The 27,770-nt window shown below is 43.7% G+C and overlaps 1 protein-coding gene across 1 annotated transcript; it reads right to left on the bottom strand.

The window, feature by feature from the left end:
• Positions 1 to 1,099: 1,099 nt before the first annotated feature.
• On the bottom strand, positions 1,100 to 25,802 carry HTR1E (5-hydroxytryptamine receptor 1E). Its single transcript, XM_053381410.1, has 2 exons — positions 24,968 to 25,802; positions 1,100 to 4,235 (listed from the first exon to the last, which is right to left on the bottom strand). Exon 2 carries the CDS (start codon positions 4,059 to 4,061, stop codon positions 2,967 to 2,969), a length of 1,095 nt encoding a protein of 364 aa, XP_053237385.1. The 5' UTR covers positions 4,062 to 4,235; positions 24,968 to 25,802; the 3' UTR covers positions 1,100 to 2,966.
• Positions 25,803 to 27,770: the final 1,968 nt, after the last annotated feature.

Raw genomic sequence — 27,770 nt, 5'->3', positions numbered from 1 at the left:
AATCTGTTTCACCTCTTCTTGTGCAAACCTCACGTGCCAAGTCAGACATTGTCCCCAGTTGTAAAGTTAGCAATGTAGCTGCGCCCCCAGCTGCAAGGCCACCCTCCAATCCATTGTGAGCAAAAGGTAGATATTCTGCTATTACCTTTGAGTCAGGACTTGCAGAAATTGACAGAGGGACACTTTTGCTGAAAACATCTGGCTAAGAACCTCTGAGATTATACTTCAATAGCACTTTTGCTTTTCATCCCTGGCTGGCATTGAAGCAGCTAGGAAGACACATGCATCTTCATTCGTCATGCTGTTTAGAAAATGTGGCTTTGTGCTTCACAAATATTTTAATCGGGTAATCTCAAGCCATCTGGCAAAGAATAAACATCTTCTTTGTTTTAATTATGTACAGCCTTAGGTCTGATGCTAATTGACAATTTGAAAGAAGATACGGATGGCAGAGAGAGAGAGAGAGAGATCAAAGATTATGTTGTACTGAATATTACAGTTTATGTAGCAACCAGCACAGATGTGGAAGCAGCTGTAAAGAACAATTAGCACCATTTCTGAACCTGCAGTAGCATATCTCATAATGAGTAAGGATCACTCGTGGCCTTTTACTACTGTGTACCAGCTCCTTAATTCTGCAGGAGACATGTAATTCTTCAGGGAAAAGGTCATTATTGGAAGACGTTGAAAACCCAAGCTGTGGTGATTACAAAACAGAAATGGGAAGTTGCTACTGCTGCCCCCAAATTTCTGCTTTATAATTCCCATGACTGGGATTTTTAAAGTATTCAGTAATGACCCCAAAATACATTTATAGAAGTATTAAAAAAATCAGCCCTATGTAGCAATAATGGGCTGTATCCAACAAAGTTGCCCTAGACTTTTGCCAGCATGATGGAATGTCCTCTCACTGTGTGCCCTAACACTTCCCAAATCTGTTCTAGGGGTTCCCCCAGCTACTGGGGGACATACACAAGCGGTGCACTTATTCCTGCTAAATGCTGCTGCTGCTGCTGCTGCTGGAAAACCAGCATGACCTGAGAGCCAGACTGTTAGCTGGAAGCTGATCTGAGCAGCCTTGCACCTCTTCCCCATTAGCAACTTTTTGCCACTTTTGCCCTCCAGCATCAACCCCCATTTCCAGGTATTCCTCCTAACCCATTGGAGAGAGCTGAAGAGCGGTTGGTTCACTTGCTGGGGAGAAAACAAGCATGCATGCGTTCTTGGTTAACAACTCTTTCTCCTCCCTGCCTTCACTACTTCATAGAAGACATTGTTAAGGTGAAACCTACCTATCATTACATAATCCAATGCATATTGAATTAGAAGTAACTCCCACTGTGTTGAATGAGGCTTGCTGGCAGGTAATATGCTTGGTTTGGAGCCTCAGGGGCAAGGGGGAACTCACCTGTTTCGTTTCTTCTTGTTATGCGCCCAATTATGTGTATCTCTTCAAAGGCGTGTCTCTTTAAATTCTAGGATTAAATTATTACCCCCAGCTTGTTATGGCCTTATTGGATTTAGTGGGACCATTATTAGGCTTTTGGGACCTGCGGGGTAGAGACAGACTTATTTATTTGCTTCTTATTATACTGATGGCCCAACTTTCCTCCAAGGAACTCAAGGTTGCATCCATGCTTCTTCTCTTCCCCTATTGGATTCTCGCAACAACCCTGTGAGGTCTCAGCTGAGAGACAGTGACTAGCCCTGGGTTACCCAGTCAACTTCATGACTGAGTGGCGATTTGGACCCTGGTCTTTGAGCCCTAAGCCACTAATATCCTTTCACCTTACTTCACATTCTTGAAAAAAAGATGTGGAAGTGAACAGCCTGGGGTGGAGGGGATACTCTGGAAGCTTTTTAGGTTTCTTGTGAACAGTCCTGCATAGCACCTGCAAGACTAACCAATTTTGGCTGCAATCTTGTACCTGCTCATCAGGCCCTTGATATACAGAGGGATTTATTTCTGTGTAGACAGGGCTTTTTTCTGCTGGAACTCGCCAGAACTAAGTTCCGGTACCTCTCAGGCAGGTGCCATTGGCATTCTAAGAGAACAAGCGAGGCATTCATGGTGAGTGTTGGCACCTCTTTTTCTAGAAAAATAGCACTGCATGTGGAAATGTTAATCAATGTACAGTTATCGTGTCCTAAAACTCTCTCCTGCCAGTATAGTTTGGTCACATGGTTGGGGCCAAGAGGGAGAGGGGGGTCAAAGAGGAAGAGGAGGGCTAAGGGCCCCCCAAAACCTGGAGCCAGTCCTGACAGGAAGCTCCATTGCACAGGTGAAAGTTTTTGCACGAAGAGGCTGACTGCTTTGGATATGACCACATATACAGCATGCCTGTCTGTATAGTTATAATTTTTGAAAGAAATTATAAGGTATTCTCTCTCATAGGCACAGCTGTGCTTTAGAAGTGGGTTCATTCCCATCCCCTATGGCATGTCAGCCAATGTTTACAGGGAGAGGCACCAGATCACATTCAGGCTAGGCTAGTTTGAGCAAGAACGAGGAGTGGGTCTGTGTACTAGGCCCTCTGTTGTAAATAACGGCTGCTATTCTGAAGTGTCAGTGTGCCTGGGAGGGGGGATAGGGCTATTCATTTATTAGAAGTGGCAGCAATACAACTTTTGAACAGGGCTCTTTATTTTGCATGTGTTGTCTTAAAATAAGAGAGCGGTGTGTGGGGAAGAGGCCTGTGTAATTAAATGTATTTCAGACTCATAGTATAGAAACTCATATGCTCATGGTACAGAGAGGTAGAAAACAGCAGTACAGATTTACAAGCTAAGGAGCAATTAAGTTAAAAAGACAAGCAAAACAAAGCCCTTTTTATGAGCAAAAAACCTCCAAATGAAGCTAATAAATAAATAAACTCAAACAGGTTTCCAGTTTCAGATATCCCCTCCCTCCCCCACAGCTCATATTTAAGGCCAATAAGTCACATGGTAGCTGTCCATAATCATTTTTAAGAGTGTTCCCAGCATCTAATGAGTTTTTTAAAGGCAAGTTTAAAATCTTCATTAAAACTAGTGTACAAGAGAGGATTGATAAGAGAATTCACATAACCCAGCCACGTCAGAAAGTGAGCCACTTCCGCCGATACGGTGCTAAGCTGAAGGCCCACAGCGAGCTCCTTGATAAAAAATGGCAGCCAAGACAAAATGAAGGCGCCTAAAATGAGGCCCAGGATGCGTGCAGCCTTTCGCTCCCTCACACTGGAAATCTGTTGACGGTCTCCAACCAAATCCAGGTCGTTGTCAAAGGGGGAGGTCCTCACCGAAGCATGCATCCTATCAAATTCCATGGTCGGGTCTGATGTGGAGAAGTCTGAGACGCAGAAGGTCTGCGTGAGCTTGCAACTCGCAAATGAGTTTTGGCTGTCGGTGCTCCTGCTGCTGAGGTGCCGGCTCGACCCTCGTTTTTGGTAAAGGCTCTTTGCCGCGTGGTAGATTCTGTAGTAGAGAATCAATATGAGGGTCAAAGGGATATAAAAGGCCCCAAACGTAGAGTAAATGGTGTAGATGACGTGGTTGTGTTGAATCTGACACTCGCTGGAATTGGTGTCGGCGCTGTGGTTTCTCCAAAACAAAGGAGGCATGGAGATGCACGTGGATATTGTCCACACTGTGCCAATCATAACTCCAGCTCTCTTGGCCGTCCTCTTCCTGGCATACTCGATCGCATTTGTAATCGCCCAGTATCGATCCAGCGCGATGACGCAAAGGTGAAGGATCGAGCACGTGCAACAGGTCATATCTATGCTCAGCCATATCTCGCACAGGAAGTATCCCAAAGTCCACCTTTCCATCACGATGTATGTGATACTCAAGGGCATGACCAAAACGGCGACAAGCAGGTCCGTAACAGCCAGTGAGCAGATCAAGTAGTTGGCAGGCTGGTGCAGCTTCTTCGTCAGGCAGATTGCCGAAATGACGGAAGAGTTCAGCAGCATTGTCAAGGTTGTAATTATGGACAGAGACACGGTAATAAGCATGTTTTCGGTGATAGTTTTGGATCGGACAGCCACGTCGGCTTCTGGTGTGAAGTTGGTGTGATTCATCTTTTCAGACCAATACAAACTGTTCGGTGCCTCCTAGGTCCTGGCAGTGCCAAGCTTTAAAGTTCCTCCATTCTGGAAGATCACTAAGGATACTTCGGAGTTGGAATACGAAATCCTAATGTCACATTTCCCCTCAGATCCAGTTTGCTTTCCCCTCCAGTTTGCTGCTTGCTCCTGGAAGATAAAAGGATGTTTCTTAATAGCAGATCTTCCAAATTTATTGGTTTATTTATAAAGTATTAAAGACGGCTTTTCTTTATTTGTTTTAAAGAATACCCAAAGCGGCAAAAAAAGATTCTTTTTTTAAAAAAATGCAATATTTGAAACAAGATACAAATTGAACACCCAGACTAAATTATGAAACAACCAAAGACCTCCTTAGCGACCCACTGCAGAAGGCTTTGTGGAATAGAAAGGATTGCTTAGGCACCTACAATTAAGGAGTGATGTAAACAGGTGGAATCCTGTAAGTAGCACATTTCACAACCGGGGTGCCACAACAGAAAAGGCACTGCTTCACGCATCTGCAGAACAAACTTTGCATGATGACAAACCCTTAATAAGGATTCCAAAAATAATAAAATAAAATAAAATGGGAAGCTTCTCCTAAGAACTTTAGGTTGTGTTAGAGATTTCTGTAAGTAAGTTCTGTCTCAGATAAATCTGATGTTTAATACATTCATAGCAGAGTCAAATCTGAACTTTATTCTTCACGGCTACACAAAATTTGTGGTAATACAAGCAAATTAATCGACTTACTTCAAGTGGTATCTTCAAGAGGTAAAATGTTTCAGAAAAGCCATACTTAAGCTAATGCATGCTAGCTTTTCATAACATATTTTCACATTTAGGTGTCAATCTTTTGAACAGTCTAAAAATACAGACTTTATAATAAGATGCTGTCAAGCAAAGGTTTAATGATTTTTCACCTCAAAAATAAAATTTTGTGTACACAGCCCATTCCTGTTTTCAGAGCTTATGCGGTGTGCTCTAATTATTGTGAACGTGCCATGTATCCCGCTGAGTAAGTCTTTGCAACACACACAGCCATACGTACTTTTTTTGCCTGCGACTTCGCTGCTTTCCTTGTCGGATGCAGACCACTGCTGTGAGAGTTCACTAACAAGCACGAAAGCTTTAATCGTGTTTTTAGAACTATTCTTTCACTCACTATTAGTCTTTGTACATGACTTTGGATGATCATTTGTAACAAGATGTTTAGACTTTCAGCTTCTTTATAGCTTGAGATATAGGAACTTGTTGGGCTGCAAGAGAAATGAAAGGCCAGCTTGTGGAGAGTCTCATTTATGTTAGAAAGGTCTTCCTGATGTTAAGTCAGGATTTCCTTTCTTGTAATTTGAAGCCATTGGTTCGGGCCCTACTCTTCAGAGCAGGAGAAAAAAAGCCTGCGTCATCTTCCATTTGACAGCCATTTAGAGATTTGAATATGGCTATATTATTATATTAATAACAACATGCTTCCTGTGAAGGAAATAATTATATCAGGCTTTGCACAACTGTGTGCTTAGGGGGTGGAGGTACGAAGACAGGCAGCTCCTGAAGGCCAAAAAGCACAATGAGGCCAGGGCGCATCACCTGACTTGCTCTGGCCTATAGCTGCTAGGAGATTTCATTGATGGTCAGGCAGACCCGCAGTGCCTTCCTTTGGCCTGAGTTAGATATCGGTGGTGCATGGACTGAATTTCCACCTGACAACTCCTAGGCTCTGGGGTCAGGGCACACCCAAGTCCTGATACATGGCAATATTTCTATAGGTTGTGGATTCAGATATTCCCCCAAAGAAAGGTTCCATGCAACAAGCATTCAAAGCAAAATGGAGGCAAACCACAAGAACTCCCCAAGGAGCATCCTGTTAAAAAAACAGAAGCCTCTGAGATTCATTGAAGTTCAGCATATTTGGAATGGTTCTGCTTTTTCCCCAGGGAAGCACTGTCTTTAGGAAACATCACATTTTATAAATAAAAGGGATAAATTGCCTTTGACCAAGTGTGGGAATGTTTGAAATGTGCAGAGGGTCAGACCTTAAATCAGAGAGTTGCTTGTAGTCTACCCACACACAAACCAGGAAGCACTGAATTTTGTTCATTATAAGGAGTCAAACACAAAATGGAACATGTAGTGTACTTTAATTAATAGTTCTTCCTAAAGAAAAGCAATACGCCTTTCTTCCCTGCAAATGTTCTAGAACCCTACTATTTTGTATTTTACAACAGTATATTGGAATTTACACTTCCAAGGGGTTAGTTCCCGTCCTAAGGAACATATTCTGGTCACATGGTGCCATATTTCACAGGAAGATCAGCAGGCAGAACCAGCTTCACTGCTTAATTTTCTGTGACTCACCAGTGATAGGCTGCAGGAATCTTTTTAAAAAGATGGGACCTCAGTCTTCCAAATTAGTCATTAATTGTGTTTTTTCTCTGAATCTATACACTGATAGAATGGGATCGTGCCTCTGAACAGGTGCAGAGTGCTTTTCGTCTACATATGAGTTGTTAGAACAACACTTATATATCTGGGGTCATGGGAAAAGGCTTCCAGCTCAGAGGGCATAGATTCCCAGCACTGAATATTTTACACATTGAGCACTACTGAGATCTGGAAAAGGAAAACAAGGTTGCCTGATGGTCACACATCATCCCTCTGTGTGTTTTATGTAATTGATATAGGTGAACCATTCCAGCTGGTAGGCTAATATGGATCTTGTATAGACAACTGAATATATTACTTACGTGCCCACTTTTCTAAGCATTTGCTTTAAACATGTAATTCTGGATTTTTAGGAGGAAAGCAAGTATCACATGAGTTATGCAGCTGCGCTTTTAAGTTCAGGGTCTTTTTAAAACACAAAATGACAGTGCGGGGGCCTAATTCAGACAGGGAGTCTAGTGTGGGTGGCCGGATGGGGTTTAATCATTTGTACCCTGCTATGATCCCACACCTGCATTCCCACACCTGCAATCTGCATTGGGGGGGAAATCTCATTTACTTGAATGCCACCCTCTTCACCCCACATTAGGAACTCCTAGTCTGGACCGGGTCCCCACAGTGGCAATGTTTTTTTTTAAAAAAGCATGCATTTGAAGGCACAGCTAACATAATGTTTAGTTACTCTTTGTAAACCAATTTGAAGTCTTTTTTTTTTTACAGTTTTGTGAAATAAATAAAAAGAGGTACGGGTCTTCTCTTGTGTTCTTCAAATTGGACTTTCCTGCATTGCTCCCCTACAGATGATGTTGAACTACAACTCCCATCACCCCGACCATTGACCACAATGGGCTGGGGTTGATGGGAGTTGTAGTCCCAAAACCTGAAGGCCACCAGATTGCGGATGGCTGGTTCAGATATTGATTTGGGTTGCTCTCCATGGTCCTGAACTACTTGATATTGTAACAAACTCCTTTTTAATGTGGATTTTCTCAAGTTCTTTAATTGGCTATGGGTTCTGCTAAGTAGCTCCTTGTGTGCTTCCAGAATGGGACTTCTACCCTTCTTCTTCCCCTGTGCAGCCCCTACATCTGTTCTGGGGGTTCCACCAAACCTCTAGAGCAGATTTGAGGATCACATGAGGCATGCATGTGGAGAGGACAGGCAGAAGTTCTGTTGTGCGAACAGAAGTCTTTTCACTTACACTTATTACTTAGGTGAATACCATCTATGTTTCTCAGATCTGACCTACATTTCCTAAACAAATTTCCCATGCTCTGTCTCCCACACTATTTAAATCTCACGATTAAAAATCTTGCTGCTGTCTGTTCTTCTAAAATACAGGGTGACCCATATTTTGAATAAAACCAAAGAACTGAATGAGAAGTATGCAGTAAATGAGGCAAAAAATAAAGGAATTGGAACCAACTTCTGCCTTGACACTTGAAGCTATTGAAAACAGTAGTGTTATAATTATTTAAATACTCAGATCTAGAGCTCTATGAGTTCTATTGCACACAAACACACAGAGTTCTCATTCATAGAAAACCTTCCATACTTATTTCTGAAATATTCAGCTTTGAGGGAAATAATGCTAGCAGAATTAACCAGGAGCTAATCATACCAAATTAGTCCAAGGTCCCCAGGCACACACTGTTTTTCATTAGTCAATATTTACATCTAGGTTTTGACTTTTCTGTTAAAAGGGGTCTTCTGGCTTCTGCTTTCTAGATGTATTGATTTTATTTACAACATGTTATTCTGTCTTTCAAAAAAGAAGCAAGTCAAGACAGCTTGATTCATGAACTGAATCCTTGCTTGTTGCATCAGAATGTGAAATTATGTGGCAAAAATTAGCATGAGCAGCCCAAAAGCTGAGGAGGAGGTGGTGGTGGGAGGCAGGATACGCCAGACAGTATTAGCAGCTGTGGAATGTACATGCAGAGATTCCGCACTTTGTATTGTATGCACTACCAAATCAATGCCTGGCACTGTCATGTATGACATCACTGATCAGCTGATTGAGGGTTAGGTGGGGGTTTTCTTCCTATCTCCCTTCCCAGCAGGAACTCAGCTTTCACAAAGTGCTGTAAGATGTGCGGCAGGAAACCATTAAAAACATTCACTGTGGTTATGCTTCCTAGCAGCTTAAATGACTCTTAAAAATAGACATATTGATATACAAAGACATTCATCAATAGTTATGAGCTATGATTGATAAATGGAATGTCCACATTCAAACCTCTGTGTAGTAAGTGCTGAGGCAAATGACCGGGTAGTGGCGGCAGCCATAATTTTTATGCCCTCTTTGTGAGCTCTCAGGAGGACCATACCTCAGTGATAAAGCAAATGCATTGCATAGAGTAGGTTCTTCCAGTTAAAACGATCATGAAATAGGCGATGGGAAGTATTAAGTAGCGGGTTGACAAAGCAGACGACACAGAGATTTCTCCAAGTGGTTCTTTATAGTAAGCTGGAACTGAACTGAACTGAACTGAACTGCTTTTATATGCAGCCGGCTATCAACATTGTAACAACAATACCCCAGGGTTTCCCGCCTAAATTAACTGACGTGGACCTGAGTGAAAACTATATACACAATACCCCTGGTGGCCAGGGTGAGAACTTCAATACATAACAGGAAGGACCTCTGCTTGAGACTGTAGAGAGCACTGACAATCGGTGTTGACCAGGCTTGGGAACCTTTTGAGACCCAAGGACTGCATTACTCAGGCAGAAAGCTGTCAGAGACTATGTTCCAGTAGCGGGGAAGCCCAGATCCACACTGTCACATGCCCTAAACACCCACACCCACACCCCCCTGTTTCCCATGGAACTAGATGCATACATTTAATTCTTAGTCATTCCACTGAAGCGTCCCCTTCCATTTTCTGCACTGACTGTTTCCCCGCCAAAAAAACTTGTTAAAAAAGCAAAAAAACCCTCTCCAACAGCCTTTATTTGTCCTGGGCAAAAGGGAGACAGAACTCGGTAATCAAACCAGAGAGGGCAAATAATGACAAAGCTCAGCTGAACTGTAGGCTCTGCCTTACACAACCTCAAATTTCAGATTGCAGTTGCACCCCCAAAACTGTATGCACACATTTAAATAACAAACAAAAAAGCATGGATGACTTTTTGCATATTTGCAAGGAAAGCAAGTTTACTTCTCAGCTGAGATACTTTCAACTCTGCTTTCACAATATTGCAGCATGTCTTCCTACAGAGGCAATTTTGAAACCTTGAGGATGGTTGTTTTTTAAAAAATATATATTAATGCATTAATGTAACCCACTTTGGGAAGGCTATAGTCCTTAGAAATTTTGGGAAAGAATAAATATATACCTAAAAGCTATTTGCCCAAGAATAAGCCCTATGGAATTTGGGACTTACTTCCGAGTGAACATGCCTAGGATCGTGCTATTAATCACCATCAAACTGAATGGGGCAATGGCCTTTCTTTGGATTTGGTTTAGACTCTAAATGGCTTGAGATTAAGCTAGGGGATGGGATCTCTGTATGCCCAGAATCTATTTTGAATGCCTTGGAAGATGTGAACCAATAGGAACCCCCCTCTGAAATTTCACAGAGGACATCTTTGGACCACCCCAGAATATCTACAGCCAACCTCTTCCACCAAACATTGTTTCAGCATTGGCAATTCTCTCTTCAGAAATTAATGACTGTACTCAGAGAAATGGCACGGATGGGCAGAACAGCATAAAACTAAGACAAGCAGAAACTGTAGCCTCAAACTGAGTTCAAATAGCAGGCCTGAAGCAGCGAGATTGGGGTGGGGGGATAAAGAGTTTATACATTTCTTCTTCCACTTTCTCTTGTTACAGCAAATTTCAGTGCAAGAGCGCTCACAGCCAGCACAGATCAATGAGGAGGCTTGTCGGTAAGATGGCACAATCTGTACAGACACTTTTCCTAGAAGTGCTTAATTTTTTGAAAAGCACAGCAACCTTTAGCCACAACCACCTCTAGCAAGTTAAACATTATGAATCATCCTTTTAATATGGTGCAAACAAGCAAATAAATCACGGGCATGGTCTTTACAGCCGAAAGCAACTTGCTGCAATAATAAGTCCTTCTGGAAACAGTTAATCTTCCAAGCTGCAGGGTCCACTTTGTCAACCATACAGTTCCCAAATATCAGCTTACCTGAGCCTTCACTTTGGAGGCTGAGCTAAAAGTTGTGTGTGTGTTAGTTAAAATGAAGGAAGTGAAAAAGAAAGATTAACTGTGTCCACAATGGCTTAAATGGCCATTAAAGGGGGAGTCTTTAGAGACTGGCTAGGTGAAGAGGACTGGGAATTGTATTAACTTGTTAATTTATGCCTATCAAACCCAGAGATGTACATTTTCCAGTGCTGCTCCACCCAGAAGTAAGTTCCATGGAGATTAATGGGACTTACTGCCAGGTAAGTGGGTTCAGATTTTTAGCCTATGGCCCATTAAATGAGAATTAAGCACCATTGAGACCAGTGGGGCATAATGTGCTTAACATGGGCAGAATATTGCCTTTGTTGTTGTTTTTAATGCTTGTTTGTGCATTTTTGAGCATACGTGTGAAATCTATGCAATAGGTCTGATGCAAAAATTTAGGTACGTCCAACAGTCATAACGTTGTCAGAGGGATAAGTGTGAAATAGGTAACACTCTTCCCAACCCAACACCTCTTGGTGCAGTTTTCTTTTGGGGGGGGAGGGGAGAGGAAAAGGAAACAAACAATCCAGGCCCCAGTCTGCTTCTGTTATAAAAATTTTATAACTACCCTGTTCAAAGATCAGAAGCTTGTTGTTTTCTTTCAGTAAAAAGAAAGAGAACTGGATAAGCTGGGACTATGGCTGTGCACACACCTGAGTGTTGATGCACAAATGGGTTACACAGATCCCATTTTTCCATGTGTGCTTTCATGCACGTCCATCCACACATAAACACTGAACTCTGTCTCAATCTTTTTCAATCCATGCTGAGAGGAGGCACGTGAGAGGATGTATCTGTACTGTGTACTGTTGTCCCCATCCCTAAATTAGAACTCCTTAACCCACCTCGATTCCCAGAAACCTAAGGTCCATCGCAGGCATACATTTGTTTATCTGTGTGCGCAGCTATTTTCTTTTAAAAAAATGTTTGACACACAAGTCTTCTGCTCCAAGTTGTGTGTGGGGGGGGACAGGTTAAAAATGTGTGTGTCCTGCTCAGCCTGGCCAGTAGCCCAACCTTCCTGAGTACCGGAACTTCTGAGATCTACCGTGTGTGCGCGCATGTGTGCCCACAACTACTGTCCCGAATCCAATAATCTTCCTCGATATGCCACATCACTTCAGCCCTCTTCTGTATATTATCAGCCCCCTCTTTTTTTAGTCGAAATTTTCTTAGACATGCTAAATGTCATCTCCAAGAATGCAGAAACTGAGCAAGTCCCTTTTTGCAGCCAGTCAAAGAAGGCCAAAGAGTAGGTTGTTTGTAGGACAGTGACTCTGTTCCCCAAGGAAAAGCAAGTTGTCTTATTAGTGCTGGATACACGCTGCACATGGGGCTTGTGGGGGCTAGTGAATCACATCTCTCAAGGAACTGTGAAATGTCACAGGAACATGCGCTTTGAAACTAAACCTCACACTCTGGCCTTAAAATAAGACTCGAGTTCTCTCAATGACCAAGTTCCCAAGGACCCCCCCCCCCCAATTTTGCCTAGCAAACCATTCTGCATTCACGGGTCAAAAATATCAGGTGGCCTTACATCAGTCTTATCGCTACACCTTGTCTCATTTGCTCTATTGAGGCAGGATCTGCTATAGTTGACGGAAGGACCTTACCTCAGCCCAGTATGTATGGGCACCCAACATGTGAAAGAAAAGCGAATTCCATGCTACGAATGAATTGGAAATAAAATTGCTAATATCTAAATGCTGTTGTACAAATCGATGACGCAACCACACTTGGAATATTGTGTACCGTTCTGGTCCCCTCACCTCAAAAATATATATAGTATAGAGCTGGAAAAGGTTCAGTAAAGGGCAATGGGATGGAGCAACTCCTCTATGAGGAAAAGTTACATTTTCTTACATATATATCATAATGTTTGGGTCAACCAGGAATTTTGGTAAGGCGGGTGGGTTTGGAAAACTATACCTCAACTAGCTTTGGGTAGTTGGAAAAAGTGATCTTTGTGTTTGTGAGGACAGAGAGTACAGTTTAATGTGAAATTTAAGTTTTGTGTTTTTTAAAAAGCTATTTGCAGGATTACGGACAGTAAGAATTCAAAGTAGTCCAATGTATAATGCAATCCTCTACCCATCTACCTAGATGTTAAGCCTCATTAAGTACAATGGGACATAGAAATAGATGGATCTGTCAATTCCGGTTCTCTCAGCTTCCCATTCTTAAATTCAGTTTTCCACGTTACTTTGAAAATTTGCAGGCATTTTAGTGTGAATTTCCTGTAATAAACAATTTTTTTCATGCAGTTTTGACTAACGTACATATTTTTGCAACCAATTTCCGCTAATATAATGCATTTTTGTGTTTTATACTAATGAATATATTCATTTTAATGTAGATTTCCCCTTAATACATGCATCTCTGTCAACACTGGCTGGAGGACTGCATTGAAAAATTCAGGGAAGTGTGAACTTCAAATGATGGCTTTATTTTGGTACTCAATTTGTTTAATAAAGTATGAATTACCTGTAAGTAGGTTCACCTTTAAATGTGAACTGAATTCCTTCTCTATCTCTACTGTCACATTAGTCCTAGGTGAGTATAGTACTGCAGCCTAAAGATGTTTTATAAAATGGATTCTTGTTCGTTTCCTGGCAGTGGACAATTATTTCCTCAATGAATATAAAAATTTGAATGTGCTGCCTTCCTGCATTGCATTGTTTCCTTACCTTCATTAAACTTCTTTTTAAAATCTTTAGAAAGGGCTTTCACTAGGGATGCTATAACAAGACCATCTTTGTATTAGCTGACTGAAAAACAGAAGAAAAGGCAGGCTCTTCAGCATGGTGTGTGTTTTGCCTCTCTAGTGCCTCAGAGGCCTTCTGCAATTCAGCCAAGTGTGGAAAGCTATTCATAGCAGGACTCCCCTGATTTGCAGACCAGACTTTCAGCTATTAAGCCTGTTTTCTTTCATTGTCAGCAAAATACACATTCTCAAGGATTGCACAATAAGTATGAAAAATGGAGAACCAACCTTGTATGACCCTCTGGGCCAGCTGTTGTTGAACTCCAACTCCCAACAGCCCCAGATAGCATGCCAATGGTCAAGCATGATGGGAGTTGAACAACATCTGGAGGACATCCTGAGTTAACACATGTATGCCAGATGTTTCTCCTGAGAAATCACCATCTCAAGTCACTGCTGCTTTCAACAACTGGTGAGCCCTCCTTACCCCTGACTGACTCTTTCAGACCCATACTATCTGCTCTGGCCTTGATGGTATCAACTAGACCAGGCTTACTCAACCTCGGCCCTCCAGATGTTTTGAGACTACAATTCCCATCATCCCTGACAACTGGTCCTGCTAGCTAGGGGTCATGGGAGTTGTGGGCCAAAAACATCTGGAGGGCCGAGGTGGAGGAAGCCTGAACTAGACCCCAACTAACACAAGTGACAAGAAACCAACAGATTCCAAACAGGCCTTAGAAGGCTGAGGCCCCACTCTGTAAGGTCAATAAGCTCTGGCTATGTTGAAGCCACCTCCAGGAAATGTCAGGTCACCAGGGTATTTCTCAGGGACTCCCAGGGCCTGTTTCTGATCTGTGAGCAGCCTGTTCCCATCCCAGCTGGTTATTATAAGAACCTTATAACCCTAACAATTTGGAGCCTGAGTTTGTTCTTCCCTCCTTTGGCTCCATGCTAGACATGGATTCTAGCCCTCAGTAATAGTCCCTGAATTTCAACTAATATTAAGGAGATACGCAGTTGGGAAGACTTCTTTCAGTGAAATATAGAAAAATTATCAGTTGCATGAGTTAAAGTAATTAGTTCTCCTGAGAATGAAAACTTCACCTTTGTGTCACAGAGTATCCACAACATATTGTGTAATCAAGCTCTTTAAAAAAAAGCAATGACAGAACAAGAGAAATGCTTAAAGGCAGCTAAGGCTAACATTGGGAGTGGTGGAATTGTTCAGACGGTGAATGGATGAACAAATGAATATCTCTTCTTCCTTGAATGAAAAGTTCTTGCCCCTGAGACCTTCTTTTTAACACCAGTGCTCGCCTCAGTTATATACTTCTTCAATAATATTGCTGCCTTGAAAAAGGTTACATTAATGCCATCATTTCCTCATAGTGATGTGACAAAGTAAAGAAAATTGTCTTGTTGCCTTGAGGCTTTTTGTATTTCAGGTTGTCAGACTCTGGATGATGTTTCACACAGATTTCAGCAGCTGGAGATTCCTAATAATAAGCTCAAGTTACTAAATGTCAGCCCCTTTCTCTCTGCGTGTGATTTAGCAAGGAGAAGAAGGGGAAGAAACATTCCACAGGAGGAAAGTATCGTGACAGCTGACACTTAAATCTTCTGTTTAGACAGTCAAATTGAAGCATGCTGAGTGGCCTTCAGTGTTGAATTTTAAGCAAAATGGTAGCCGATGTAGACTATAATTTCCATCACTGTAGGCTATAATTCCCGTTATCCTTGACCATTTGCCATGCTGGATGGAGTTGTAATCCAACAACATCTGGAGATCATTGTACTGGCTACACCTGGGTAGCCAAAAGAAAATGATTTGGATGAGAATTGCCCCCAGTTATTTTGTGTGGAACCATGGCTGAGGGGAAAAAAATAATTTCCACACTGTAGACATTAATAACGTGAAGCTTTGGGGGACTGGATGAGAAATGGGGGAGGGAAGGAATAAAAGATGGTTCTCTATGTTCCTGTTTTTAATGCTTTAAATAAATAAATAAACTGAATCACTAAACCAAAGTACCAGGGCAGAGCAATCTGAACTCCTGATCCATCACGCTGCAGTGGGTTTGGATGGGGTGGTTCTGCCAGACTCCACCATCAGGGCACACTGCTGGTGGCATTGAAGTCCCACCAGTGACAAGCACCTCATTGCACCTGCCCAAATGGGAGGCAGGTGGTGGTTGCATCCAGTGAGGTTCCCCCTTACAGCAACCAGTGGGAAACCCAGAAATGGGATGTTGAGTGTGTGTGTGTCAGGAAGGCAGTGTAACACTGTCATCCAATGGATCTGATCTGGGCTTCTTTGCTGCACCAACCTGAGAGCCCGCACAATGAATGGATATTTTCCTCTGCCTCCCTCAACGTCTGCCCTGAGTGGTACGAACACTGGGGCTGTGGAAGTGAGACCCCATCAACTCCAGCCACTGCCAGCCAGGGATTTGATTTTGGTAGACCAGAAGAAGACCCTCTGTCTCCAAGCAAAATCTAATGGTCAAAACACCTTGGGTATTCCACTGCTTTCAAACACCAGCTTATAGCATAGGAAAGGGAAAGGAAACATAAGAGAGTAACGACAGTAAAGCAGAAAGCAGCAAGAGAGAAAGGGTTAGTTGAACTAAAGAGGTAAAGGGGTTAAAAAGCATATTTCAATGGTTCTGAATTCTTTGCATAGCTAGAAGGGCTTGAGCCCTGACACTTATACCAAGGGATGCATGTAACATAGCACTAAGTCAGTGAGACTGCTCATTGATCTGAAGGCTTTTCACAAACTAGGACATTCATGAGATATGATTGCCATAATTCCTTTGACTTGGCTACCTTCCATTTTCTCTAGGATTCAAATTCCAAAGTAGGAGCTGGCCACACTGCCAACATGGTTGGATCCTAGCAGTCTGTGTATATATATCTGTTTCATTTCCTTTGTGAGTCGGCGTCTGTCACTAAATAGTCAAAGCTTCCTCTGCCTTCACCCCTTATATCCTGCTAGTTAATTGTGGTACCACCTCTTACACGTCAGGGAACCACTCTGAAGAAATGTCCCCATTTTCTGCCAAAGTAGCCTACAGAGGTGGTAATTGGTATCCCTCCCACAGCCATTACAATAATTAGCAGGCAGAGCAGAAATCTCAAATTAGCAAAGTTTATCTAAACAGCTTCTTGTAAGCCTTTCGTCTTGCACCTTTTATGAGGACTTGCCAGTAATCCACTGGCTCATGTCTTCAGGGCAGTGGACACCACAGGAGCCAACTGAGGTCCCTTTGGGCCCTCCAATATAATATTTGAGGGGGCTACCCTCCCCCCAAATTGATGGGCATTGCCATTCAAATGGTGTGCATGTACCGCATCATGTGATTGGTTATGTGGTGTGGGGCTTGCCTGCATCCCCCCAATATTTTATTCAAATCTGCATTTCTGGTGGGCACTATTTGCCAAATGCGAACAATATCTGTATGAAAGGTTGGGGCTATCAGGTAGCTCACTCCTCTCTGTTTCTGATGCCTAAAGGATGCTTGTAGCTAGAGCTGCTCCTGGGAACATCATTGATGTTATCTTGGACTCATTAAAATTGTGGAACAAAGACTACTAAAATGGCTATGATATACAAGCCTGTTGGACCTTGCACTTAGGTAGCTACTTTATACAGTGGTACCTCGGCTTAAGTACTTAATTCGTTCCGGAGGTCCGTTCTTAACCTGAAACTGTTCTTAACCTGAAGCACCACTTTAGTTAATGGGGCCTCCTGCTGCCACTGCACTGCCAGAGCATGATTTCTGTTCTCATCCTGAAGCAAAGTTCTTAACCCGGGGTACTATTTCTGGGTTAACGGAGTCTGTAACCTGAAGCGTATGTAACCTGAAGCGTATGTAACCCGAGGTACCACTGTACCAAGTAAGACCAACAATTCAACTACTTCAGTGCTGTCTAAACTGATTGGCAACAGTTCTCCAGGTATGAGACACAAAATCTCTCCCAGCCCTACCTGGAGATCTTGGCCCTTCTTATATAGTAGTGCAAGGGGATCTTCAGTCTCTGAGCCTAATTTGATCTACCTGCCTTTCCCATTTGGCCTGTGAGGCTGTTCTGGACAAGCCAGGCTCACCTGCCCCACACCTGAAGTCAGGTGTGGAGCAGGTAAAGATGTGGGCAGACCAAAAGAGGGTTTGCAGGCGCTGCCAATCAAGCAAGGAAGAAAGTCTACAACTCCCTTGCTTCAACAGTTCCATGGGCCACCAGTCTGTTTCTGGACACAATTCAAAGTGCTGGTTATGACCTATAAAGCTCTACTTAGCTTATGTCTGAGCTCTCTGAAAGATCATATTCCCTCATATGAACTGCCCAGATTCTGAAATCTTCAGAGGAGGCCCTTCTCTTGGTTCCACCACCCTCACAGGCATGCTTCATAGGGATGTGGGAGAGGGCCTTTTCAGTGGCTGCCCCCAGACTTCAGAACTCCCTCCCTAGAGAAGCTAGACTGGTCCCCCCAAATCTGGGACCGTCACTGGAAAATAGGGACACTAGGAGGATCTGTAGTGCCTAGGTTGACAACATCCTGGTGATTCCACCCCCCACCCACCAAATGAGCCATTTTCCATCCAAGAAAACAAAATTGGATTTAATTATTATAAAACCTTCACTGTCATGCTATTAAGATACAACTGTTGTCATGTTGATTTATAATCTCTTGAAAGCCTTCAGGTTGCCAAGGCAATAGTAGCTCACATTCCCACTGAAGTTCAGTGTTCTCCTACGAGTGATGATGCCTTTTGTGTCACAGGAGTTCAGTGAAGATCTAATGATTTCAGATGAATGGACCCCCCCCCCAACTCTTTACATAGAATCATAGAATTGGAAGGGATCCAAGGTTCATCTAGTCCAACCCTCCTGCAATGCAGGAATCTCAGCTAAAGCATCCATGACAGACATGTGGATCTCTTGCTTAATCAGTCAATCAATGTGTCCATTTCAAAGAAAAAGCAGCCGCAAACCACCCTTCATGCTGCAGAATAGTAATAGGTCCTGTAGGAAGGTGACCTTGCTCTTCTCTGGTCCTCCAGCCTTAGAATAACCTTGCATCGCTCAAGAAACCACCTCCATGGTTGCTTCTGCCAGTTCTGCGAGCTCACCATGTCTTGGGCTTATTCTTGTTTTACCAAGCAGGTTTAGAGAATTAGTTTGAAACAGGGCTTATTGACACCTCGGTTTGCCCCCACTGCTTTCCTCTGGGGAAACCAGATTTTTAGCACTGAATCGGATCAAACAACAATTGGGTTTTACACAGATTGCCAATTTATCGCTAAAGAGCAGGTTTTCCAGGGGAAAGAGGTGGGACAAAGGCAAAACTGCTTGGACATGTGGATGGAGAGTGCAGAACAAGCAGGAAACTGCTCAGATCTGTACTTTCAAGGCATGGGACAAGTGTGGACAAGCCCCTGGCAGTCATTTAATCTGTATTTTATGGCTTTATGATATTTTAATTACTTTTTTGTACATAGCCTTTTTTATATAAAATTACTCAGTGGTTTATAATTATTCATTTAAACAAACTAATTAATATTTGTTGTGCCACTGCTGTTAACAAAGGCTACATTTAATGACTTAAGTATTAAAACCACCAACTAATACAACAGTTACTTTTGTAAATTGCCCCAAGTCGAGATTTCACTTTTGAATACTCAAAAGTGGGACAGAAGTATTACAATAGTATTGAATAATAGTATTGAAGTATTATAAAAGTATTGAATAATCTGAGTAAAGATGCTAGAATCGTGAGTCATACCAACTTATGGTCAAATAGTATGTGTCAAATAGAAAACATGAGACGACCAACCTAAACTGGGGTCGCAGCAAGGGGGAAAGTTAAAGTCACCTGTCCTGTATAATACAAGATGTCCTTATTTCAATGTAGAATGCTACATCATTTACAGAAACAGTTTTGTCCTGTATTTAAGGTATTCTCTCTCTCCATCTTCCTCCCTCCCTCTCCCCCGCCCTCTCTCTGCTAAATTACCGTATTTTTCATTCTATAAGACGCACCAGACCACAAGACGCACCTAGTTTTTGGAGGAGGAAAACAAGCAAAAAAATATTCTGAATCCCAGAAGCCAGAACAGAAAGAGGGATCGCTGCGCAGCGAAAGCAGCGATCCCTCTCGCTGTTCTGGCTTCTGGGATAGCTGCGCAGCCTGCATTCGCTCCATAAGATGCACACACATTTCCCCTTACTTTTTAGGAGGGAAAAAGTGAGTCTTATAGAGCAAAAAATATGGTAGGCATCCTCTCCAAATGCATGTGTTTGAAAAGGTGTGTGAAAGGTCATGCATTTAAGATCTGGATAACCAAGCATGGACAGATTTACAAATTCATGTATATGCATGTGCATGCGTGACAAATTCTAGAGGGGCCATTCTGTTCGGCTGCAATAGATTGTAATGGATTGCTTTGAAGTTACTTCAGCACCAGATGAAAAAAAATCGCCTCCCAACAGCCCCCGCACTGTCTTGTACAGAACAATGGTGGCAACGCTATCAGGGACCAAATCCAGTTTGCATTCCTACGCTTGCAGCTTACTTTAAAAAAAATAAAATCGTGCTAGCTGCATGGCTAGCTTGGCAATTACTTATTTGGTTTGTGTGCAGAACTGAGACTTCTTGGACCTTATTTCCGGAACTAAAAGACACCCCCTTCATATATATAGTTATCTTTTACACTGTTTCAATGTATATTGAACCACCAGACCCTCCAAGTGTCCCTATTTTCCAGGGACAATCCCGGATTTACAGAAGCCGTCCCAGTTTCTGATTTGACCCTGGAATGGAATGTCCTGCTTTTCCTTAGGACATCCCTATTTTCATCAGAGAAATGTTGGAGGGTATGGAAGATATAGAATATTAAGATGCAGCAAGAGCATTTCGGATTTTCCTCGGTGCTTAGTATTCTGCTCTTTGTCTATGAAAAACTGTAGTTGTTTTCCAAGGAGCTGTTTTGTAAGTGCTTACATTATTTTTTCGAGGACAAAAGAAACCTCTACGAAGCTAATGCAACACTCAATGTGAAAGGTAGAAGACTTTGAGAAATGAATAGGCACAAAACAACTACATCTGTAACATGTGGGATGGTGAAAGTAGTACTTGGAAGCGCCTGCAAGAAGAATTTACCACTGGGGAACTTTTAAAATGGCAGGATAATTCCACATGTTCGTTGAGACGAATGCAGAATATCTTATGATGCTGAAGAAATCATATTTACTGACACTAAACTGATGGGCTTTACTTGATGAAAATTGTTGTTGTTGTTTAGTCGTTTAGTCGTGTCCGACTCTTTGTGACCCCATGGACCAGAGCACGCCAGGCACTCCTGTCTGCCACTGCCTCCCACAGTTTGGTCAAACTCATGCTGGTAGCTTCGAGAACACTATCCAACCATCTCATTCTCTGTTTTCCCCTTCTCCTTGTGCCCTCCATCTTTCCCAACATCAGGGTATTTTCCAGGGAGTCTTCTCTTCTCATGAGGTGGCCAAAGTACTGGAGTCTCAGCTTCAGGATCTGTCTTTCCAGTGAGCACTCAGGGCTGATTTCCTTAAGAATGGATAGGTTTGATCTTCTTGCAGTCCATGGGACTCTCAAGTGTCTCCTCCAGCACCATAATTCAAAAGCATCAATTCTTCAGCGATCAGCCTTCTTTATGGTCCAGCTCTCACTTCCGTACATCACTACTGGGAAAACCATAGCTTTAACTATACGGACCTTACTTGACGAAAATAGGTCGTTTTAAAAGTGGGGGGAAATCACACCTCAGGTTCTCCTCTAGTTTAAAAGCTATGAGTTTACTTTGCCTTGACATCTTCAGGGAGAGCTGAACGCATATTACGAAGCTCCCCCACCCCAGGAAAATGAAACAGATGGAAATGCATGCAGCTTACTCTGGGAGTTATTACACCGTGTGGATGAAAGAAGAGCGAGGTATGTAGCTGCCAGTGATAAAATGATTTTTAAAAGCGCTGCTGGTGGTGGTAAATAAATTAGAACCCATTGCACAGCTGATGGTTTAAAAATATCTTCATAGTCTCCAGCAGAGAGGCTTCTTATGATATTTTATGTTTAGAAGACATTTATATTTTTTTAAAAAAACTGTGTCTGCTCCCTAATTCTGCAGCTGCCATCATTGGCATAATTTTTACCCAGAGTCTCTTATTTATATGTCATGCCTCTGCCTATACAGACTGCAAGACACTGAAGATTAACATGTGGCAGAAGGTTTTATAGACTAGAAGTTTTTGTGATCAGAAATAGGAAATGTTACCTTTAGCTGGCACTCATGCATGCACACACACACCCCTCTCTCTCTCTGTGTGTGTGTGTATATATATATATATATATATATATATATATATATATATATATAAACTCTTACAGAGTAACAGCACAGTCCTAAACATGTCTACTCATAAGTAAGTCCCACTGTGCTCAGTAGGGGCCTGCACCCAGGTAATTGAGATTAGGATTGCAGCCTTAGTTATGTAGCATCAGCAGATTAGGCAAGATTCTGGCGTCTCCACTAATTAAGGTGAAGTTTGGGCTGAAAAGAGTGGCTTCTTCCTCCACCCTATGCAGCTCTGCAGTGCAATGAATGGAACTAGCATCTGCAAAACACTAGAACCACCTTCTCAGCATCCATAACTTTAAAGCTGAATGCCTGCCTGCTGCCTCGCTTGGCTAAGGCTGGAACCCTGCCAACACCCACACTGCAGAAGTGCTCCTTGGAGAAGCTGAGGAGTGTCTGAATGTTCTTGATGACAGCTTAGTCCCTAGTGGTGACGACAGTCAGACTTTCATGTTCTGTCCATGGGAAACCAAACTACCAGCATCTGTTGGCCAGGAATGGTGGGCTAGCATGTCCTTAAGAAATACTGCACATTCACAGGGGACGGTTTCTAGGTAGTGACCTGGCAGCCTTTTTGTGGTATGATACAGGAACATTTCCAAATGCATACTTCATACTGACAAAGTTAGAAATCAACCTAAATTCAATGATATGCTTCACTTTGCCAACCTGTAAGAAATCCTGAATGCTACCTTGCTCAATCCTTGGCACAGAAGCAGGAGCATCTTGGCCCCGAACCAGTTGTTGCCACCTGCAATAATGAGTGGAACTATAAGGGGAGCTGTATCTTAATCTTCTTCAGAAAAGACACCTCTGGACAGGGCCTGCATGAACATCTGAATATAGATCTACATCTATCTGCACATTTCAATCTGCAGCAGTTACACATGTTGCTGGAATAAGGTGAATTCACATAAGCAAGTGTGGTTAGAGTATCACACAAGGGCTTGGGGTGCTCTTGGGGAAGTCCCCCCCTTCAGTCATGAAGCTCACTAACTGACCACTGGGCCAGTCATTCTTTCGAAGACCAGCCAACCTTGCAGGGTTGTTGTGAAGAAGACAGTACACACACTTATTTGGGCTTCTTGGAGCAAATCAACAGAGACATATATAAAATAAATACATTCCCAGTGATTTATCAGAGGTTTGTGTAGGGATTTTCTGAACCCTGGTATCCCACGTCCTAGCTGTTAACCGCTACACCACGTTTGTTCTCCCAAAGGAACATAGGACACTGCCCTACACATGGGTCTATCCCGCTCAGTGCTGTTTTCACTGACTGACAGCAACTTTCCAGGATTTCAGAATGGAGCACTCCCAGTTCTACTTCAGCTTGAACCCGGGACCTTCTGCACACACTGAGATGCTTTACCACTTAACTAGGGAAAATCTGATATTCACACCTCACAATCCCGAGGCATTTCCTTAGATTCCAGTGGGACTTCCTGCAGGTACAGTTTGCCTTCCTAGTTAGACGGACCGCTGCACAATAGGACGAGGGAGGCGCTATACGCAAACAGTGATGCTGATTGATTTGTACACAAAGCAAGTCATGTCCAAGGAGATATTTGAAAGAACAACAGAAGTTGGGAAGAGACCAGTGCTGGTGCTTCAATCTAATCTATAAACTGCCCCCCTCCTCCATCAATAGGTGAAAGAAACTTTGAAGAAGTCCCACTGGTTCCTCCACAGTGGTCTAATTCTCTTCTGGCAATATCTAAAGGAGGTGACGGATGCTCCACTCTTGACCAGGCATTTTGTAGCATTGCTGGCTGAAATTGACAAGATATTGCTTTTGATTGCTTCCTGGCCCAGTGACTCAGCTGTGAGAACACAGAGGAGCCTATCCCCCACCCCCACCCCCTCCCCCGATTTGTATTATGTTCAGCTTCCTTTTGGCCGGAAAGATAATAAATCCCCGTCTACATTGAATGACGTTTCCCTGTAACATACAGCGAACACAATCCCCAATCACAGAATTTAACGACAACCACCACCATGACAGTGAAGTGGTACATTTAGGTCATCTTAAACTCTGGACTTAAAGGTCTTTGAACCCTCCTGCCCAATCCTCTTTCCAAAGTAATTATGCATAACTACACTGACTTCAAAACTGTGGTACAGTAATATGCCAGCCCTGCTGGTTTGGAGGTGCTCTTGCTCATTTCACTGCATGGGAGCCCAAGTCCTTCCTTTAATGGCCACACTAACTCAGTGAATCATGGAGCTGGAAGAGACCTTGGGAGGCCATCCAGCCCAACCCCAGGGCTCATCTGCAATGCAGGATGCAGCCGCCCGCAGCATCTCTGAGAGCTAGGTTTCTAGCCCCTCTTTAAATACCTTTGGAAGGAAGGGCGAGATAGCAATTTAACATAAATAAACAAATACAATACTGAAGGGATTCCTACCACCTTCCAACGCAGCCTGGCCCATGGTCAAACCACTTAGGAAGCTTCCCCTATTGCTGAGAGCCAAAATTTGGCTGCCCTGCCTGTCTGCTTCTGCAGAACCGTTTCCTCCACTTCCACGGGCTCTTCCCCTTTCCTGCTTTAGAAAGATCGCTTTTCTGAATTGCAGCCACCAGCTGCGGAGCCTGTGGCCCGGCAGAGGATGGTGGACTGGCCAATGGTCAGGAATGATGGGAACTGGAGCCCAGCAACATGTGGAGTCCAGCAACACAGGTTCCCCTAGCCCTCATGCACACATGAGAGCCAAGGGCCAAATAAAAATAAAAATATCTGCACATGCTCCAAGTCAGGTGAAGCAACGGATCTCGGAGGACGGGAAACCTCGGCCAAAGTCAGAAATCCCTCGATTGGGTCGGGAACTTGTATGACAGGATGAGGCACACGTTCTGGACAGCCAGTGTGTACGGGGTCCAAAGCACTTCGCGCCCCCTCATCAATGAACACTATATTGCAGAAAGAGAAGAGGGGCTGGGATTGGATTTGAACCGCGAGCCGGTGGGGGGTGGGGACGGCTGCATAGCTCATAGCTCCCGCAACCCGATCCTATGCATGCTTCCTCCCCCGCCCCCCATTTGCTTGCTTGGGACGGACTCCGGGTGAGAGCGCCTTGAGGACTAGCGCCTTTGAGGACCCCTCCCCAAGTCGCTTCCTCCTCCCTCGCCCTCGGCTTATGCCACTCACCTTGGGAAGTCCGCCTTTGGCACTCTGGGCGCTCCGGGTGGCGACGGGACCCTGGATCCGGAGCGCAGCTGGAAAGTCACCTCCTCCTCGCCATCGCCCTCTCTCACATCCCCATGTGCCGCCGCCGCCGCCTCCCAGACCCGTCCAGGGCGCGGAGCCCGCCTCCGCCTGTTGCGGGCAGCCTTTCGAAATCCGCTTTGGATCGGGGAGAAGAGAGACAGGGAAGAGAGGGGCGCTGCGAGGCGAGAGTGAAAACCTGGCGCGGGATCAGCCGACGGAGAAGGAACGGGAGGCGGAGTAAGAAGTAGCCGGCGAGGCAGGTGCGGGGTCGCAGGAGGAGGACGGAGAAGACGCTCCTCGCTCCGCGGATTCCTCCGCCTTGGGCTGTTTTATATGGCCAGGGAAAACTCTGCTCTGGAAAGTCTGGGCCAGTTGCAGCCGGCGGGCGCTAGGGGGCAGCACTTTCCACCGAATGCCGCCGCAGACAGGAAGACTGGATGGTATGGCTCATTTCATCTGCGGGGTATGATTGGAGACCCCCTCCAGAAGACCTCGTAAGCGGAGTGGAGCTCACCTGGCTCTGAAGTCCATGGCAGCGCTTCCTGTGGTTTCAACTGATCAGGACTGCTGCCCCACGTTACTCCTGTGCCGTGAACTGCCTTGGATTTGAGCGAAGGGGGATGCGGAAGAGGCCCCTCCTATGCCACGTGTTGATCGGGTCTGTCCTCTGCTAGAAGCTAGAACACATTCAAATTGCATAAATATTTACTACTTTACGGTTAGTTCCCTCCTTCCCCTGCAAAAGCAGGTTTGGCAACTGTGCGTTACTCTACGTCTTTAAAGGAAATTAGATGCGCTCTCTCTCTCTCTCTCTCTCTCTCTCTCTCTCTCTCTCTGCATTCCCTATGCCTATAAATTGACGGGGGGGGGAGCTGCATTGCCTATCACGTGCGCTTGATTTAAAAACTGCTCTCTTCCATTTGCTGCCTCACCTTATCAACATTCACAGGTGATGGATTCCAGACTAGACAACATTTATAGCAGCATGGAACACTCACAGTGCCGTGCTGGATGCAAATAGTCCCCTTGCAAATTTGGATCCTTATGCTTTTTCATTATTGCCTCAATGGCGAACTCCAGTTCCAAAATGCAAAATCATTTTGAACCCATAGTCTCCAAAACAATCCTGCAGAGTTATTCTCCTTGGAGCAAGAATGCTAACAAAAGCAAAGGTACAGAACATGTGACATCTACCCAATAATGACCATAAATTTCTCAGTTCCATGCCAAAATGCCAGAGGTACAGAATGCAGATTCTATTATGCCCTAACAATCTGGCTCCAATCACATGGAGGTAGTGAATAATAATAATAATAATAATAATAATAATAATAATAATGCCCAGGCATTTCACTCATTTTTATTAATAAACTTCAGTTAGATGTTTGGCCCCGTGTTCCTTAAGGGAAGATTTTCAGATCCGTGTTGTTATACAGAGTCTAGTGTATCAGATAACAGAATTATATAATGGAAACTTATAGCACAGAGTCAGAAAAATGGAGAGCGTTGCTCAGTGTCAGAGTACACGCTTTGCACAACAGTTCTCTCAGAAACAATTTCTGGCTTCAATATTTGAAGAGCAGCTGCCAGTCAGTGTAGACAGCATTGAGCTAGATGTAACTTAAAATGCAGTGGTTGTGTGTGTGTGTGTGTAAAATAACCATACTGTGTTTTGAGCCACTAATGTGTACATAGTTTAAGCCATAGTTTGTCAGTTTTTAACTATGGTTTAATCCGCGATGTGGGTTAAACCACAGAGCCTAGGGCTTGCCGATCAGAAGGTCGGCGGTTCGAATCCCCGCGACAGGGTGAGCTCCCATTTCTCGGTCCCTGCTCCTGCCAACCTAGCAGTTCGAAAGGACGTCAAAGTACAAGTAGATAAATAGGTACCACTCTGGTGGGAAGGTAAACAGAGTTTCCGTGTGCTGCTCTGGTTCGCCAGAAGCGGCTTAGTCATGCTGGCCACATGACCCGGAAGCTGTACACCAGCTCCCTCGGCCAATAAAGCAAGATGAGCGCCGCAACCCAGAGTCGGCCATGACTGGACCTAATGGTCAGGGGTCCCTTTACCTTTATGCCTTCTGTGAAGTACAAACCAACACCTCACATACACGCAGGTAACCCAACCTCTGAAGTTGCACTCAAACACTGAGTTAGGTGAGGACAAAAAAATAATTCTAAGTACCCCTAAGTAATATGGAAAAATGAAATGCGACTTTCATCCCAACAAGAATGTTAAAAATTGCAATAAGTTTTTAATTTAATTGTAAGGTTTGTTCTTGCCTTCTTTCAGGCTTGCCAGTTCAAACATTCTTTTTAAGAATCTCCGTTCCAGACCTCACCCATCACTCCGCCCTTGGGAGCTCGCTACCTCTGAGACGTGTTGCCGTCACTGCTCTGCATCAAAGGCCTGACATGTTCCCAAGCAGTAGCTGTTGACGGCAATGTACTTCTCTCGCAAGTGACACACCAGCATGACAGTGAGCTTTTGACCACTGTAATCCCTGCTTGATCAAAAGGGAGGGTTTTTCAGGGGTTTTGTTTAAAGAGCTCATATGACACATTCCAATTTGTGATGTGAAATCAATGACTACACCTTCCAGACAGAACACCAGTTCAGATAAGTTATTTTCAACAATGTGGAGATGCTTCTCCAATCCGCATTCAGAGCGTGTTTCACTGGATTTGTTGGAACATCTGTGGGGAGTTCTGATGGCAGCAAACCATGAGCCAAAATGTCCTA

This window comes from Podarcis raffonei, chromosome 3, assembly GCF_027172205.1.
Source record: "Podarcis raffonei isolate rPodRaf1 chromosome 3, rPodRaf1.pri, whole genome shotgun sequence".
NCBI classification, from domain to species: domain Eukaryota; kingdom Metazoa; phylum Chordata; class Lepidosauria; order Squamata; family Lacertidae; genus Podarcis; species Podarcis raffonei.
Note: the sequence above shows the minus strand (reverse complement) of the source record. Positions and strands in the feature narration are given on the sequence as shown.